The 14,147-nt window shown below is 45.7% G+C and overlaps 1 protein-coding gene across 6 annotated transcripts in view; it reads left to right on the top strand.

Annotated features, from left to right (window-relative positions):
- Positions 1–14,147, top strand: part of JCAD (junctional cadherin 5 associated) — a 106,643-nt gene that overhangs the window by 86,919 nt on the left and 5,577 nt on the right. For 5 of the 6 annotated variants that reach the window (XM_080383034.1, XM_080383036.1, XM_080383032.1 and 2 more), the window contains one exon: positions 6,483–14,147. In XM_080383034.1, the coding sequence (XP_080239160.1) occupies positions 6,483–10,203 (3,721 nt within the window). In that variant the 3' untranslated portion in view covers positions 10,204–14,147. The remainder of the gene's footprint in view (positions 1–6,482) is intronic. The other variant, XM_080383037.1, reaches the window with a different exon arrangement.

The following is a 14,147-nucleotide window of genomic DNA, read 5'->3' as shown; positions in this document are numbered from 1 at the left end:
CCCTTGACACCATCTTCCTGTGATCCTTTCCGGCTTCCATACTAGTGACCATTCCCATGCACTGCAAGTCCCAAGTCCACATGAAGCAGTGGCACATCCATTCACCTTCTGCTAGAGCAAGGCCTTTGAGAATACTGGGGTGATAGGAAGTGGCCAGGTGTGGGGATGTTTCATTTACTGATGTGGTCTGCATCAGAAAGGCCTTTCTGATGGGCTCGGTCCAAGTACAGTGAAAAAGGGGGGGAAAGTTTTTTCTCTTCCATTTTAAAAACCTGAACCCAGCTTCTTCTGCCACATACACACCCTGGTTTTTGCTGTAGGTTCAGCCTATGCAGCTCTTGGCGGGTGCTCCTACATGCGCTGAGGACTTCCTTGGTTTTATAAGGCCGCTCTGCTGGAGTAAACATGAGAAGGTGCCTGTGCCCCAAGCCAGTGGAAGCTCTTGTCGTCACTCCATAAAACGCGCTTGGGTTGCTTGACATAGAGTACGTGCGTGCTGGGGCTGGGGCAGGCTGGGCAGGAAGAGCTGTGTGTACACACCACCGCTCGGCCATTGTTCTGCAGCTATTTGAGTGCTGCGGATGAACAAAGGAAAGGGGCTAGAGCAGGACTGGAAGCCAGCCCAAGCGTGACAACTGTTTACGAGGAAAAGCCCCTTCCTCCTGCCAAGTGGGCTTGAAACTGAAAGCAGGGTGAAACACTGTCGCCTTGGGAGCTTGTCCTCTTACGAAGACTTTCAGCACCATGTGGCAAAGGCATGTGTCCCCTGGCTGCTGGCCTCGTCTGCTCTTTGCCGCCTTATCCCTTCCCCTTGCAAGCCTGTTTGCCTGGAGCAGGAACAGCTCCTGGCTGCCAGCTAGGATAATGGGTAGGAAGAGATGTGAGCCCTGTAAAGCGAGTCCCACCTGTGGTGAAGGTCCCCAGGTGGAACCATCCCTTCTGGAGAAGGAAGGAGATGACACAGGTTTAAAGATAATAAGGAATGCCCTTTATGGTGTGTTTTGGGTGAAGTAAACTGGATGGCAATAAAGTGAAGAAAGATACTAAAAAAGAGTGAAAGGGAAAGAGGTTTTAAAGCAGGGGAAGATGGTGTGCAGGGGTGCCAAGGAAGCTGGCGCTTGACCTTGGAGCTGAGTTTACAGTGTGGGGAAAACCTGGTGTGAAGAAGACGTGGCTGTGCAAGGCTGGAAGCTACCGCAGTGCTGCTGCTCCCACAACCTGTAAGGCAGAGCCTGTGTGGGTGCATGGCGGTGTGGGAGGGCTGCTGCCTCCCTGCCTTGCTCTCCTCCCGGTGCAGCCATGGGGGCTCGTGTGTCTGCCCCCAGTCTCAGGCGTGGCAAAGGTACCTGTAACTGCTGGTCTTGGCTAAATGCAAAATAATGCTCTCTGACAGTTTAAATGTCTCTTTCTAACATCTCAAAATAAAAGGGGTGGAACCTGTCAGTTGACAGGGTAGTTAAATGTTATATCCTGGTTTTAAGAAGTGGCTTTTCCACATAAAGTAGGGAACACAGCGCTGGAGATGGCTTTGTCTCATAAAACCAGAAATCTTTTCTTACTGTTATTGTTACAGCAAACTGATTCCCAGTGAGCCTACTAGGAGCTCTTACAAGGCACTAACAGCTATGAACAAGGGAAAATCTTTATATCAGCCATCCCTATCTTGCCATCCCTGAGTGTGCAAAGTACCTCTGGTGCAAAGCACAACACTGCCGCTGCCCTGCTGCTACAGGAGGGGAGGAGCAAGGTCTCTGGGCCAGATCCAGGAAAGCTGTCTGGAGCTTCAGTACAGCAGCACCGGTGTTTCAGTTGCTGAGCTGCAGGGTGACAGTCCCCTGGAGATCCACTCCCCTGCCCTGGGAAAGCATCCGAGGCATGGGGCTGCCATGCAAGTGTGAGCTGTTTTAAAACTGATGGCCCAGTTTGGAGTGTTCTGGTCTGTTACCGGTGGGTCAGTGAACTCCACCACAGATTTTGACATCACTGTCTGGTTTCTGGATCATTGTGGGAAATAGGTTCCTGGTTCTCAGGCTGGGAAAGGACTGCATACTGCGATCTGGGGACCATTTGGGCCCAAAGAGGGGACAACCACCCAGCAAAGTCCAGCACGAAGATGCTGCTCTTTGGGCATCGCAGGCTTCCTGCAGCCATCTCCTGACACTGCCTTCCCAGTGCAGCACAGTAGCAGGAGAGGGTCAGAAGAAGCAGTATGTGTCCCAACTACCTTCTCAGACGTTGACCACCTCCATGGCAATTCAGAGCATGATTCGGGCTCCTCAGCCAAGGGTTACCTACACCACACTCTCACTCAGACCACTGATGTAGAAGAGCTAGTCACCTTCCAAACAGTACAGGAATGATGTTGCCCACCTTGTTGCTGCCTTTGCAGACAGGCTTGCAGGACTCAGGGTTTTTCATCATGTCACGGGATGATGCTGTTGTGTCCACTCATTAGGTTCTGCTGATCAAACCTTGCCTCATAGGAAGGCCTCATAGCAACTGCATGTGGGCACATCACACCACCCACTGCTGCTGCTTGGAAAGGGGGAGTGACACCCCGGTGGAGCGGGGAAGTGATGTTTTTCTCCATCCTGTTGTTCTTCAGGCAAAGTGTGGGGGAGCAGGTGGTGGGAGGGCTGCCCTGGCTGTCCTTGCTTAACTGAGCATTAGGCGGCTGCACAGTAAAGGTTTGGAAGAGGAGAAGAAGCAAAGGAAATGGAAAAGCAAAGAAATGACCCTATGGATAGCCATGAGAGGGTTCACAGATGGAGAACTCCCTCCTGATTCTCTTCTGAATGGAGAGAAGAGGCACTTTCCTTAGCTGTTTACATGGGAGGAACTATGTTGGTAGCTAGCAAATTTAGAGATAAATTGATAACATCATTAATGTGATCATCTGCTGGAAAAATTAGAAAAGTGTACTAGTGGTTCCCAGTGCTGGGGCTCAGAAGAGTGTATGCGAGGATAGGATCCCAAAATAGAACAGAAGTTGCCAGTGTCCAGGACAGCTCTCTGAATTTTTTTCCCTCTTGCTTCCAAATCCTAGAAATTTCTTAACAATGCCTCCTTGTTGGGTGTGAAGTCTGTCCTGGTGCCTGCAGCTTGCACAACTGAGCTACCGGCTGCCTAACACCTACCACTTGCATGCTGGTAGCCAGAAATGGACAGAAATGCCCTAGGTAGCCCTGCAGTGGCCTCATTCTGCTGAGTTTTGACTGTGAAGCCTGTGCCACACTCCTTCACTTCTGGACCCTTGCGTGCATCATGAGATGTCCTGCTGGTTCAGTGTCACCCTAGGGGAACTGGGCAGCTTCAATGCACTGCTCTGAGAGTGGCAACCCAGTGAAATGTGGTCATGCAGCCAGTGCAAGGTGGACTGATAGCCTCATTTTTTGTAAAGGCCTGTGCAACAAAGGCCTGTGATATTTGTTAGAAGCAAGCCTGTTAGAAAAGAGTTCATAATGCTAAAGTCTACCTCTTTGGTCCCATGGGACCACTCTGCCTCTGGCACTTAAATCTTCCCGTGATTTAAGTTGGTCCCATGAGACCGCTCCATCCTTGGCACCCCTCCCAGCTGTGAAGCATGAATGCTGTGTGCATTTCTTTGTGTGTCAGTACTGGTGCATCATGGAGCGAGACAGAATTGCATAGTGGCACAGAGACTAGCTGCTGCTAAGAGGGACTGTGCAGTCCCTTCATTGAAACTGTGTCACAGATGCAAAGACTGCAGCATGAGTGGTATTTTCCATCCAGAGATGTAGCATTGCTGAGGCTGTAGCAAAACATTTTGAACTTGGCTTGACTCCTGGATGCTTCCCCTTCCCACCACTTCATTGACTGCAAGACCCAAAAGTGTCATATGTCCTGGAAGGGGGCACTCACTGCTGCAGCTGTGGCCACGAGCAGCGTGGTCGTGCTGTGCTGCCCCAGTGCCTGCTGCCTGCAAGTGTGCAGGAGCTGCTCTCCATCCTTGGGAACAGAGGAGTCTTCAGGCTGGAGCCAAGCTGGAGGGTGCTTGGGGAGACACTCCTTCCCGCTGCGCCGTGCAGTGCTGTCCGTGCCAGAGGTTTACGGGGCCCATGATACAGGCTGTGTAACCACCTGTAGCACCTGAGCCAGGAGCTGGAGAGACTGATGTTGTCCATCTTGTGAATAGATCATAGAGAAGATCAGATTTAAGATGCTCTAAATACCTTTTTAAATGTCTTTTCTACACTTGCATTGCAACGATGACGTAGTGTAGTTCACGGTGGTTTGCATCGTGTTCCAAAGTTCATTACTGGGGCCCAGTTATTAATCTTTTAATCTTTAAAAACAAATTTAATCTTTTAAACAGCTTTTAATAAATGGAGGGACATCCTTTCTGTAAGTGAAGCTGTCCTAGTTTAGGGCTAATTTACTTTAATGAATGTTTGAGCTTGGGGTTTGTTTGTTTCTAAAAAAGCAAACTAACCAAAACTCTTCTGGTTTAGTGGTTTCCTAGGAAAGAGACGAGTAATGCTTCCTTCCCCATTCCTGAATTCCTATTAAATCCTTTAAACAGCCAGCCCATTCCACCCTGTGCTGTTAGTTGCAATTTTTGCAAATCTCAGTATTATTGTCTACCACACCTCCTTCCCCCAGTTCCCCCAATGCTTTTATATTTGTGTTGATAAGAATTTGGGTTTACTTTGTGGGTTTTTTAAATGGTGAATTCAGCTTTGCAACAACAGCTCTGGAAATTTGAAGATCAAGATTTTTAGATGCTTTTCTAGAAGACACTGAAGCAGGAATCATTTCAGGGAAGTCTGATGGCCTGCGTTAAGCAAGATGTCAAACTAAATAATCGTAACCGTCTCTTCTGATCTCAGAATCTATGACCCTGTACTTCCTGCAATTTCTGTAGACCCTTTTATGATGATGGACAAAATCAAACAGAAAGAGTAATCGGTCCATTCCCTCCTCACTATTGCTAGATAGACCCTGTTTCTCACCTCATTTTGTAAACACAGACACAAAAGGTGCCATAGCAGCAGGAGGATGAGATAAAAAGGTAGGTTTGATAATCTCAGAAGAAGGCAGCATTTGCTCAGCTCCATGTTTCCACATGCAGAGAGGCATGGAAACGTTCATTGTTACTGCTATCAACTTTCCAATATAGGAGGTGTCCTGTTATATCTCACTGATTAATGAAGACGTCTGTTACTTCCTGGGGTTCAGCAATCAAACTGTACTTCGTGCTTCAGAGGCAGAACATTTTGTTCAGATGTTAAGTCTTAATCCAGTTGAATTAATATGAACAAGATGTCCCTTGTCCCAGTTTGGTTTTTAAACTTTTATAATCATAGGATGAAGTTAATATACATAAAAGAAAATTGCTGTGGATCTTAATTTTCATTCCAAATTTTGAATTGTTTTATATTTTCACAAACTACTATTTCAATAGATCATTGTTTTTAGTAAAAAAGAGCTAGATGACACTGTTTATATACCTTGGGGTGGAGGAAAGAAAAAGAAATTCTTGGGTTCTATCTACATACTTGTCCTATTTCTGTCAATTTTGATTTTTCTTTCCAGTCTTATGCTGGTGGCAGGCACATAGTGTAAAGGCAGTTATATTGTTGGACACCTTAGGTACAAGAATAGCAGAATACAGTTCAAGTAGGAGATTAATTATTTATGTAGAAGGGTACCAGTTTTGTTCCACAGTAATATATAAAACAATTTACACTCTGTTCAGAACACACTAAGAACCTATTCTGTTCATGTAAATCTGTGTTCTGGATTTCTAATCTGCAATAAATATTTTTTTTATATTCCAGTAATAGATTGCTGGAGCTCATCCCTCTTTTATTTAAGAATTTTATACCTCTTTTGAGGTATTTTAAATTTTAAATATTGGTTCCATCTAATCAGAACTGTGCTGATACATCACCATTGTTGTGGCATGTGTCACTTAATCCAAAACACTTTGAAGAAATTTGTTCGCTCGGAAAGATGAACAAGAATCAGTGCTGGAAATGACATGTTTAATTTCAGCTCATATACTAGAATATATCTTATGAAATAGCCCTCTGTCTGTTCTCCCTGCCTCTGCTTTTTGGATTCCTATTAAACTTGCGTACCACAGTAGTCCCCTTGACATCTATAGGTTTTGATATAGCAGAGTGCAGAAATAAGTTCAGCACAATCATTTCTGGTTTTCTGGTGTCCATCGAGGAGGGCTGTGCATGTTCGCACAGTATGCAACTGTGTTCATTTGTTTCTCTTTCTAACAGCTCTGCATAGCTAACAACATGCCAGCAGAACATCAGTCCCTTCCTTTACTCATGTTAATGACTGACTTAAATCCTCTCATTAAAATAATAAAGTAATCTGGTTGCAAATAGATTACACAAACCCCATTGGCATAACTCATCATTTGACCTCCTAATGGCCTTACCCATAAGAGAAAGAAAGGAGCACCTGTGCAAACTGCCTGTGACGCTGTGTTTCTTTTTCAGGGTTTATGAAAGGCCTCAATTAGCATGGTCTTCCCAACCTAAGACTGACAAAGATCTCACCTACTGGAGAAGACGGGGACAGGACTTCAGTGTGCTATTGGGCTATTCCCAGAAATCCAGCGTGGAAATGAAAGGCCTGGCTGCGGCGCCGGGGGCACCCCAGCACCCCAAGGAAAGTCAGCTGAAGGTGGGGATGGGTGCAGGGTATGTCAGAAGAAGCGGCTTGCAGGAGAGCTGCGAAGTGCCCAGCGACTGCAAATGGCAAAGTCTGGGAATGGAAAGCTGGAACCAGCCAAAAAAGGTAGGGAGGCAAATGTCCGAGGGTGACAGGGAGAAGCTGCTTCAAGAGTTGTATTCACTGACCCTGGGAGGAGACAATGTACTGAGTGCCCACAACAAGGGGAAATCGCAGTCATTGCCGAGGGTCCTTTCACCTGAGAGCATGAGGTGTGTGGAAATGCCCTCCCTGACCAACAGTAACAACTCACTCAGCATAACTAAAACCCCCTCCTACCCCCCAAACAGACTGAGTGTGGAACCAGCTAAGCACCATGAACCAGGAGGCCACTTCCATCCCCTGGTGAAACCCAAGTATGGGAGACCTCTGAAGCCTCCATCCTATGAATTGCAGCGGCAGACTAGGGCGTCTGTAGAAACTGTGGGTTTCCAGGACCACTACCAGAAAGATGAACCTATCTCCTACTTAGCCAAAGTTAATGAGCCAAGGCAAGATGCTTGCATTCAAGACTCTGGTTTGGAGCCCCCGGTCTATGTACCTCCTCCTTCTTACAAATCCCCACCTCACCAAAACACGACCCCACATCCCCTCAATGAAGTGCCTAACACTGACACGTATGCCAGCAGCGATCAGCAGGGTCCTGCAGAGCGGGTTGTCCCCTGCCAACGACCAGCCATGAATACTTCTGAAACTGGAGGTGACCCTTGCAAAGACAACCATCTTCCTCATGGGAAGCAAAGCCATGCAAGGCGCCCTGCTGACTACCTGCGTTCTGTTCAGTATATTCCCTTTGATGATCCTCGGATACGACATATTAAAATTGCACCACCCGAAGGTCTGCAGGACAATGCTAAATACACTGAAAATGCACGTAGTCCCAGTTCTGGTGCTTCGCAAGACAGAGATCTTGAAATACAGTACAACAGTGCCTTTTTGGATGCATCAAACTTGTCCAGTTCTGCAAAGGGAGAAAGAACTTCCAACAGCTCCACCCATTGCAACAGATGGTTGGCACCATCCATCCGAGATCAAGAAAATTGTGCCTTGCTGGACCAAAGAGACAGTTGTAGCACAACTAATCACAGCCCCCGTAACAAAGCCAGTGCAGAGTACACAAAAGGCAAACTTTCTGTAAGAAATTCACATATGGACAGCACCTGTGAAACTGTTACAAAAGTGAAAAAGTTTGAACCTGGAACTGGGATGCAGAGCAAAAAAAGTTCAAAGAAAAAAATGAATGAAACTATATTTTGTTTGGTCTCTATCCCAGTTAAATCAGAATCCAATCTGCCAGATACAGATAGGAACAACAACATAACCCAGAGCCCTGATAAGAATGGGTTTGATAACAATGGGGCTTTGCAAGAACAAAGTCTTTTAAGTATGTCTTCAACAGACTTGGAGTTACAAGCGCTTACAGGAAGCATGACCAATAAAAATGAGTTACAAAAACAAGAGCTGTGGAGACCAGAGGAGTTCAAACAAATGAATGACCTCAGATTTATTCAGCCTACAAAACACAGAGAGCTCAAATACTCTGGCTCCTGGCCAGGTGATCAGTACAAAGACCAGCAGACACAGACCACTTTTGCCGAAGAACCTAAAAGCCCACAGTTTTTCCATGGTACAAAGCCTGGGGAGCCCGATAGTAACAAACTGCTGTCTCCAAAGCTCCTAGGATGTACAGCATCCACGATAGGGTCAAAACAGACAGGGTTACCTTCTGATGAGAGAAGCTGCAGGCAGAGTGCTTGTGATATAAAGGGTCAGATGTACTTCAGCCAGTCTAGCAACAGTGCATTTTCCAGGACTGCCACCTTGGTCTTTCAGGCCCCTTCCCCAAAAGCCCACCAGAGCCAGGCCGTGCCTGCCCAGGAGAGGGAAACCAGCCTTCTTTCCAAGGGAGATGTAGTTAAAGGAGAAGCTGGCACTCCCTGCAACAGTAAAGAGCTGTTTGGGCAGTTCCTGTTGAAGCCTGTAAGTCGCCGTCCCTGGGATGCAATAAGTGAGCTAGAAAGTTTTAACAAGGAGCTGCAAGGGCAGGAGGAGAGCACAAGCAGTGAAGAAGATTTGGAAAGTGCTGCGACTTCTCCACAGGCAGATACCCTTATGCAGAGGAGGGCAGCCAGAAATGAGAAGTCAAACCAGGAACCAAAACACAGTGGGAAACTGGAAATGGTTGTACCAGAGGTGCCTGTATTTAAGTCAGGAAGAGTTAAAAGTAAGTCTGAAAGTTGGAGTGTGGGGACAGAGCATGGTGGTGAGCTGGACTGCATTGGCTCTCAAGGCTCCTCACAGCCAGAAGGGAGCAGTGAAGGAGTCAGGCCAGCAGATGGAAGTCTGATAACAGAAATGAGGATGGGGGAAGCCAAAAGCAGAACAAGCAAGCAGTCAGTTCACGTGGGCCCTCTCAAGAGAGTTTTGTCCAGTAGCCCAAGCACTTCGTGTAACAGTAATCCTTTCAATAACCCTGTCTTGCAGGAGATGAGCAAAGACCAAAATTACCTAGATTTTGTTAAACTGAGCAAAGGTGCAACTCCAACGAATGATACGGTATTAGAGAGAGGCTCTGTAGTACGCTTGTCACTAACAAAGAGGAGCCAAGGGCACTCTGAGCCGGATTTGAGGTCAGTGGGACTTGATGTAGCCCCAGGATCTGGTGCTAACAATTCTGATCACTCTTCAAATGCAAATGCAGTGGAAATCCCTGTGAATGAGTCATTGCAGGCAAGAGCCGCAAGAATTTTAGGTATAGATATAGCAGTGGAGTCTCTCCTTCCGGACGACCATGCTGGGCCCCGTACAGGTACTAGCCCTGCAAATGGTGCCCAGGACACTGGGTCATCAGTGGGGATGAGCACAGTAAGTGACAAAGAAGGAAAAAAAGAGAGTTCTTATGAAGGCAGACGGAAGTGTGGCTGGACAGAGAGCACTCTCTTTGTCAGAGCAGGAGGCCAGCCTTTATACCCTGATGAATGCCTGACCACTCACCAGGAAGCCAGCACTAAAACACTTGTAACTGAGCAAGTTCTTGAACAACCTGCAAGTCCCAGCCAAGGTGAGGACCAAAACTTGGTTTGCAAGTCAGCTGTGTATCAGCATTCAGAAAAGAGAGTGAGAAGCACCTCAAAAGTGATAGAGACGCTCCAAGGCAAGCTCACTTCTCCACCTAGTCGGACTGCCATGGATCGCTTAGTGCGAATGAAAGAAGTTGACTCTGTGTCCCGGATGAGACGTCTGAGCATTAAGAGTGCGGACTCGGGAGAGGAGGTGGATGAGGAGAAACTGTCAAGGGCACAAGAGGAGAGAGGAAGCAAACTGACAAGCTCAGGGGCGGTTTCCAAGCGTGTTATCTCTCTCAGTGAAAATGGATATTTAGGTGGAATGGACAAGAAGAAGATCAACAAAGATTTTTCTTTAGGTAAGACCCTATTATGGGAGATCCAGATGGGTACTATTTCCTTATGTAATGGGCATGACTAGTTTGCTTATACCCACATAATGCTGCTCAAATAGTATCAAGCTGTAGGTGGTACTACCTCCATCTGGTTGCCACCCCCTTTGCTCTCCTTGTGGAAGAGATACATGAGTGTTCTCTGATCCCATTTTAGGAAGAGTTACTGTAAAACTCACTTGTGATACTGAAACTCATTCACAGAGACTGGAGCTCTCCCTGGGGTCTTATCTCTGTCTAATTGTTTCAGGGAATGGCCAGCTTCAAACAGCAGAATCCAAAGACAGTCACACTAGTGCCAGTGTCTGGAAACACGTGGTGATTTAATCATAGCCTTTCCTTGAATACGCATTTTTCCCCTCTCTAGTACTTAAGTAGACACATACTATATTGGAGTTCAGAAGAAACTAAAAAATCTGATGTTCTTCTGCGAAGCCTCTGGGAAATGGCTGCATTAAGGGGCCTGGAAAATTCTCTCTCTCTCTCATGAATATTTTCCAGATCATATGTTGAGAATAACTGTTACCTGCTCCGCAGGTTTAATGAAAAGTTGACTTTTTCAGTGAACACCTTTTTTTTTGGTGTTCCTCATCTCAAAAGCATATAAACTTGTGCAGTCCGTATGCATCCCCAAAGTAACATGAGCTGTTTTCTCTCCGAAACAGTTTTCATAAGGCATTGGATAGAACAACTGAAAAACAGTTGTTGCCATAGATCTGCGTAAAGGGATCAATCTCCCAGGCCACCTGTCTAGTCCATTAAATTAATTGGAGTGGACAAATGTGTGGTGTGAAAGTTGTTAGATTAATATTAGTCTCCTCTTTCCTTTTCCATCCTCTCTGTAACAACTGACACTCTACCTTGAAATCTGCACAGGTTATTCATTAAACCTCATTGATATAAATCTGTTCACAGTTTTCCAGTACAGAGGGACTGAAATTAAATGGAGCATACTTTAAAGTGGATTTATGTATTTCCATCTAAAGAGAAGTATTTGTGTGAGTTCTAAGTATTGACTCGTGCAGTCTTGCAGCCTTTCCCTTCATGTTTTTTTTCACGTATCCCACAGCTCTGTGTCACTTTCTGCTCTGAACTGTATTTCTCTAGACCAGATTTTCCAAACAGGCTAATTCAGCTTCCTTGTACCCATCAGGTCTCATATGCCCCACATGCACTTCATATGCTTTCCTCCCTTGGGGTTTCTGCTGGAGTGAAGAAAATAACTGTTGTGGTGACATGACTTCAGGGATGTATCAAAACAGATTGTGTGTGTTTTATTGGAGAGTTATTCTGCAGTAAATTAGGTCTAAATTTATCCCTCTTGCTGACAATGCCAGGCTTGTATTCTGCAGTGCATTCCCATTGCAGCAGTTCCATCGCAGATGGAACAGCCCTTCTCACATCTGGATAGCATGGCTGTCCCTTCCTGCTGCACACATCCACTACCGCAGGGTAACACACACATGGGGTGGTAAGGCATCTCTGCCACTGGCCTCTTCCCATCCAGAGAGACCCCGATTTGTTGATGGCCACAGGATCTTCACCTTACCTTAATGGGGCAGGACTGAAGATTCATGTTTGTAGAACGGCCTGGCATTGTGTCTTCCTCTGTTAACTCTCACTCCAACTTCCAGACTAGCTCACTGGTACCACTGAAAGCCAAAATGAGATTTAATCCTGGAAAACCATTGCATTTGTCACTTTTGAAGAGTAAATATTGCTAAAGGCTATTTGATTTGGAGTGAGGTAGGGTGATGTTAGTCTTACCAGTTGCAGACTGGGCCCATGACAGAGGCTAGAGCCCTTAGCAGGAGCAGGCTTTCACATGTATAATGCAGCCTGGCAGGCGAACAGTCATCTCAGAATAACAGCTTTGTCAAAACTGTGTGCAAGAAGCTCATCTTACTATGCAAATACTGCCATTAGAAGAACATCTCCAAATGTTCCCAAATGCACTGGATGTCTTTTCTCCTTTGCTGTGTGAAGACTGCTTCCATGAGGCTGCTGATCTGGCTCTGTTTCTGTAAAGAGCATTTCAAATGAGCTTAACCAAATGTTGAATAAACATTTCTGTATCAGTGCTAGAACTCCAGTGTTTGTCCCCTGAGAAGGGTGACATAGCCTGGCAGTCTGGCCCTTTTGTGTCTTTGGTTTAAGTTCTAGGGGTGTGGGTAAGCTTTCAAGGAATAAACTGAGCCATGCAGGGGGTTTGTATCTTGTGACCTGCTTTTCTCCTCCCGTCCCCTGCCACTCCCTGAAACAGTGAGCACCTGTAATTTTGTGGGGAGTTCTATTAATGTGAATGTGTCTGGCCTTAGGAAAATCAGGTTTCTGAAATGTAAATCCATTTTTATTCTTAAGTCAGCCTCACACAGAACAATTCTGAATTTTTGTATGTTCTAGCAGTTTAGATGGCAAAATGTTTGCAATCTAAGAAATGTTTCTGCTTTAGAGGCATCTTCCCACACCATCAGTGCATTAAGCTTAGAAAGATGCAATGTTATCCTGGAGTGCACTAGCCCTCAAAAACTTTTTTCCCCTTGATTGTTTTGCATTCATGTGGTGTCTGTTCTTCAAGTTTGGAAATACCGGAAGAGGCTTAATAGTGATAAGCAGTTCTGAAAACACAAGTGTTGCTGGCATAGACTCCTTTCTTGGCTGGCCTAGCAATTTGAGGAGAGTGGGCAACAGAAGCGATAAAGGATCCTGCACAGGAGTGTCCACCCACTGAGGCCAAATCCAGAAGTTCTTTCATAGCCAGTTCCCCTTTGATATGAGTCTGGATGCAGCAGACGGACACTTGCACACAGGAGTGAAAATTTCCCTCTGAGGTTTTTTATGCTTGTTTGACTGAAAATGTTCACTCACATCAGCATAGAAGTCCTGAGGGCAAACGTTTTATTTCAAAGTGTGATATGCAACTATTTTCATGCTCAACTGTCTAAATGCGAGTGCTGTGGGAGTACAGCCTACAAGAGGGACGTTTAAGGTTAGCAGAGATACTCAGATTGCGTAAGAGCAGCAAGTAGCACACCATAGCACGGGCTGTGGTGCCAGTTCGTCCAGGCCCCTGTGTGCCTACAGACTCCTCTGCAGGTAGCCCTGGTTGCTCCACACCATGACCATGCATCCGAAGGAGCCTAGGGTAAGTCAGATGTGTGCATAATGGCACAGGGCAGGCAGATCTCACAAGGCAGAGCCCTTTCCACACAATCCTATCCCAGAGTCACAAGGGTGAATGAAAAGGTTTGTAACTGCTCACTTCATGGCCAACATTGGGATAAATCCAATTAAAAAAATCTGACAGAAGAGCATCCTTGAGGATTCAGGAAAAGAAAAACAACATGTAGTCTGTCCTGTGAACTGACAAGAGGTAGGCTGAAATGGATAACAGTGTTAGTAAGCCAGTCCAGTGCCTTAGTGAATAATGTTCAAAACATGAGGTGCGGTTTTGCAAACTGAAGCGAGACAATCTAACCATAGTGATATAACACAGCTGTGCTTTCCTGTATTCTGTTGAATTAATCTGAAACCAAGGTTTTGCAATTGAATTAAAAGACCCTGATGACTGGATGGCATCATCACTTCTTCAGCCAGCCTTAAACACGCTGCTAGGAAACTTAAAGCATTTATTTATCCTTAATGTTCAGTACAAGGAGGGCAAATCTTTGGTCTTTCTGTCCCTGTCAAAGCATCTGAAAACTAGAAGTGATCACTTAGCATTCAGTGTGCCTGTTCCTACCTACCCAAGGCTGCCAGAATTCTATTTCCATGCACTTGATCCAAGTTGTTTCTGAATTAACACTGGTGTAAATACAGAATTTGGGTCAGGAATGTAGTATGTATCTTTAAGGTTGTAAGTCCACTATTAGCTTCTTTTAAAAATAAAAACTAGAGAAAAGATGTCTCATTTCATCAACTAGCAATGTTAAATAGATTTCACACTTTATTAATAGTGTTATCTTGGGGTTTT

Source organism: Falco punctatus (assembly GCF_963210335.1).
Source record: "Falco punctatus genome assembly, chromosome: 4".
NCBI classification, from domain to species: Eukaryota; Metazoa; Chordata; class Aves; order Falconiformes; family Falconidae; genus Falco; species Falco punctatus.
The sequence above is the reverse complement of the archived record's forward strand: the minus strand, read 5'-3'. Positions and strand labels throughout refer to the sequence as shown.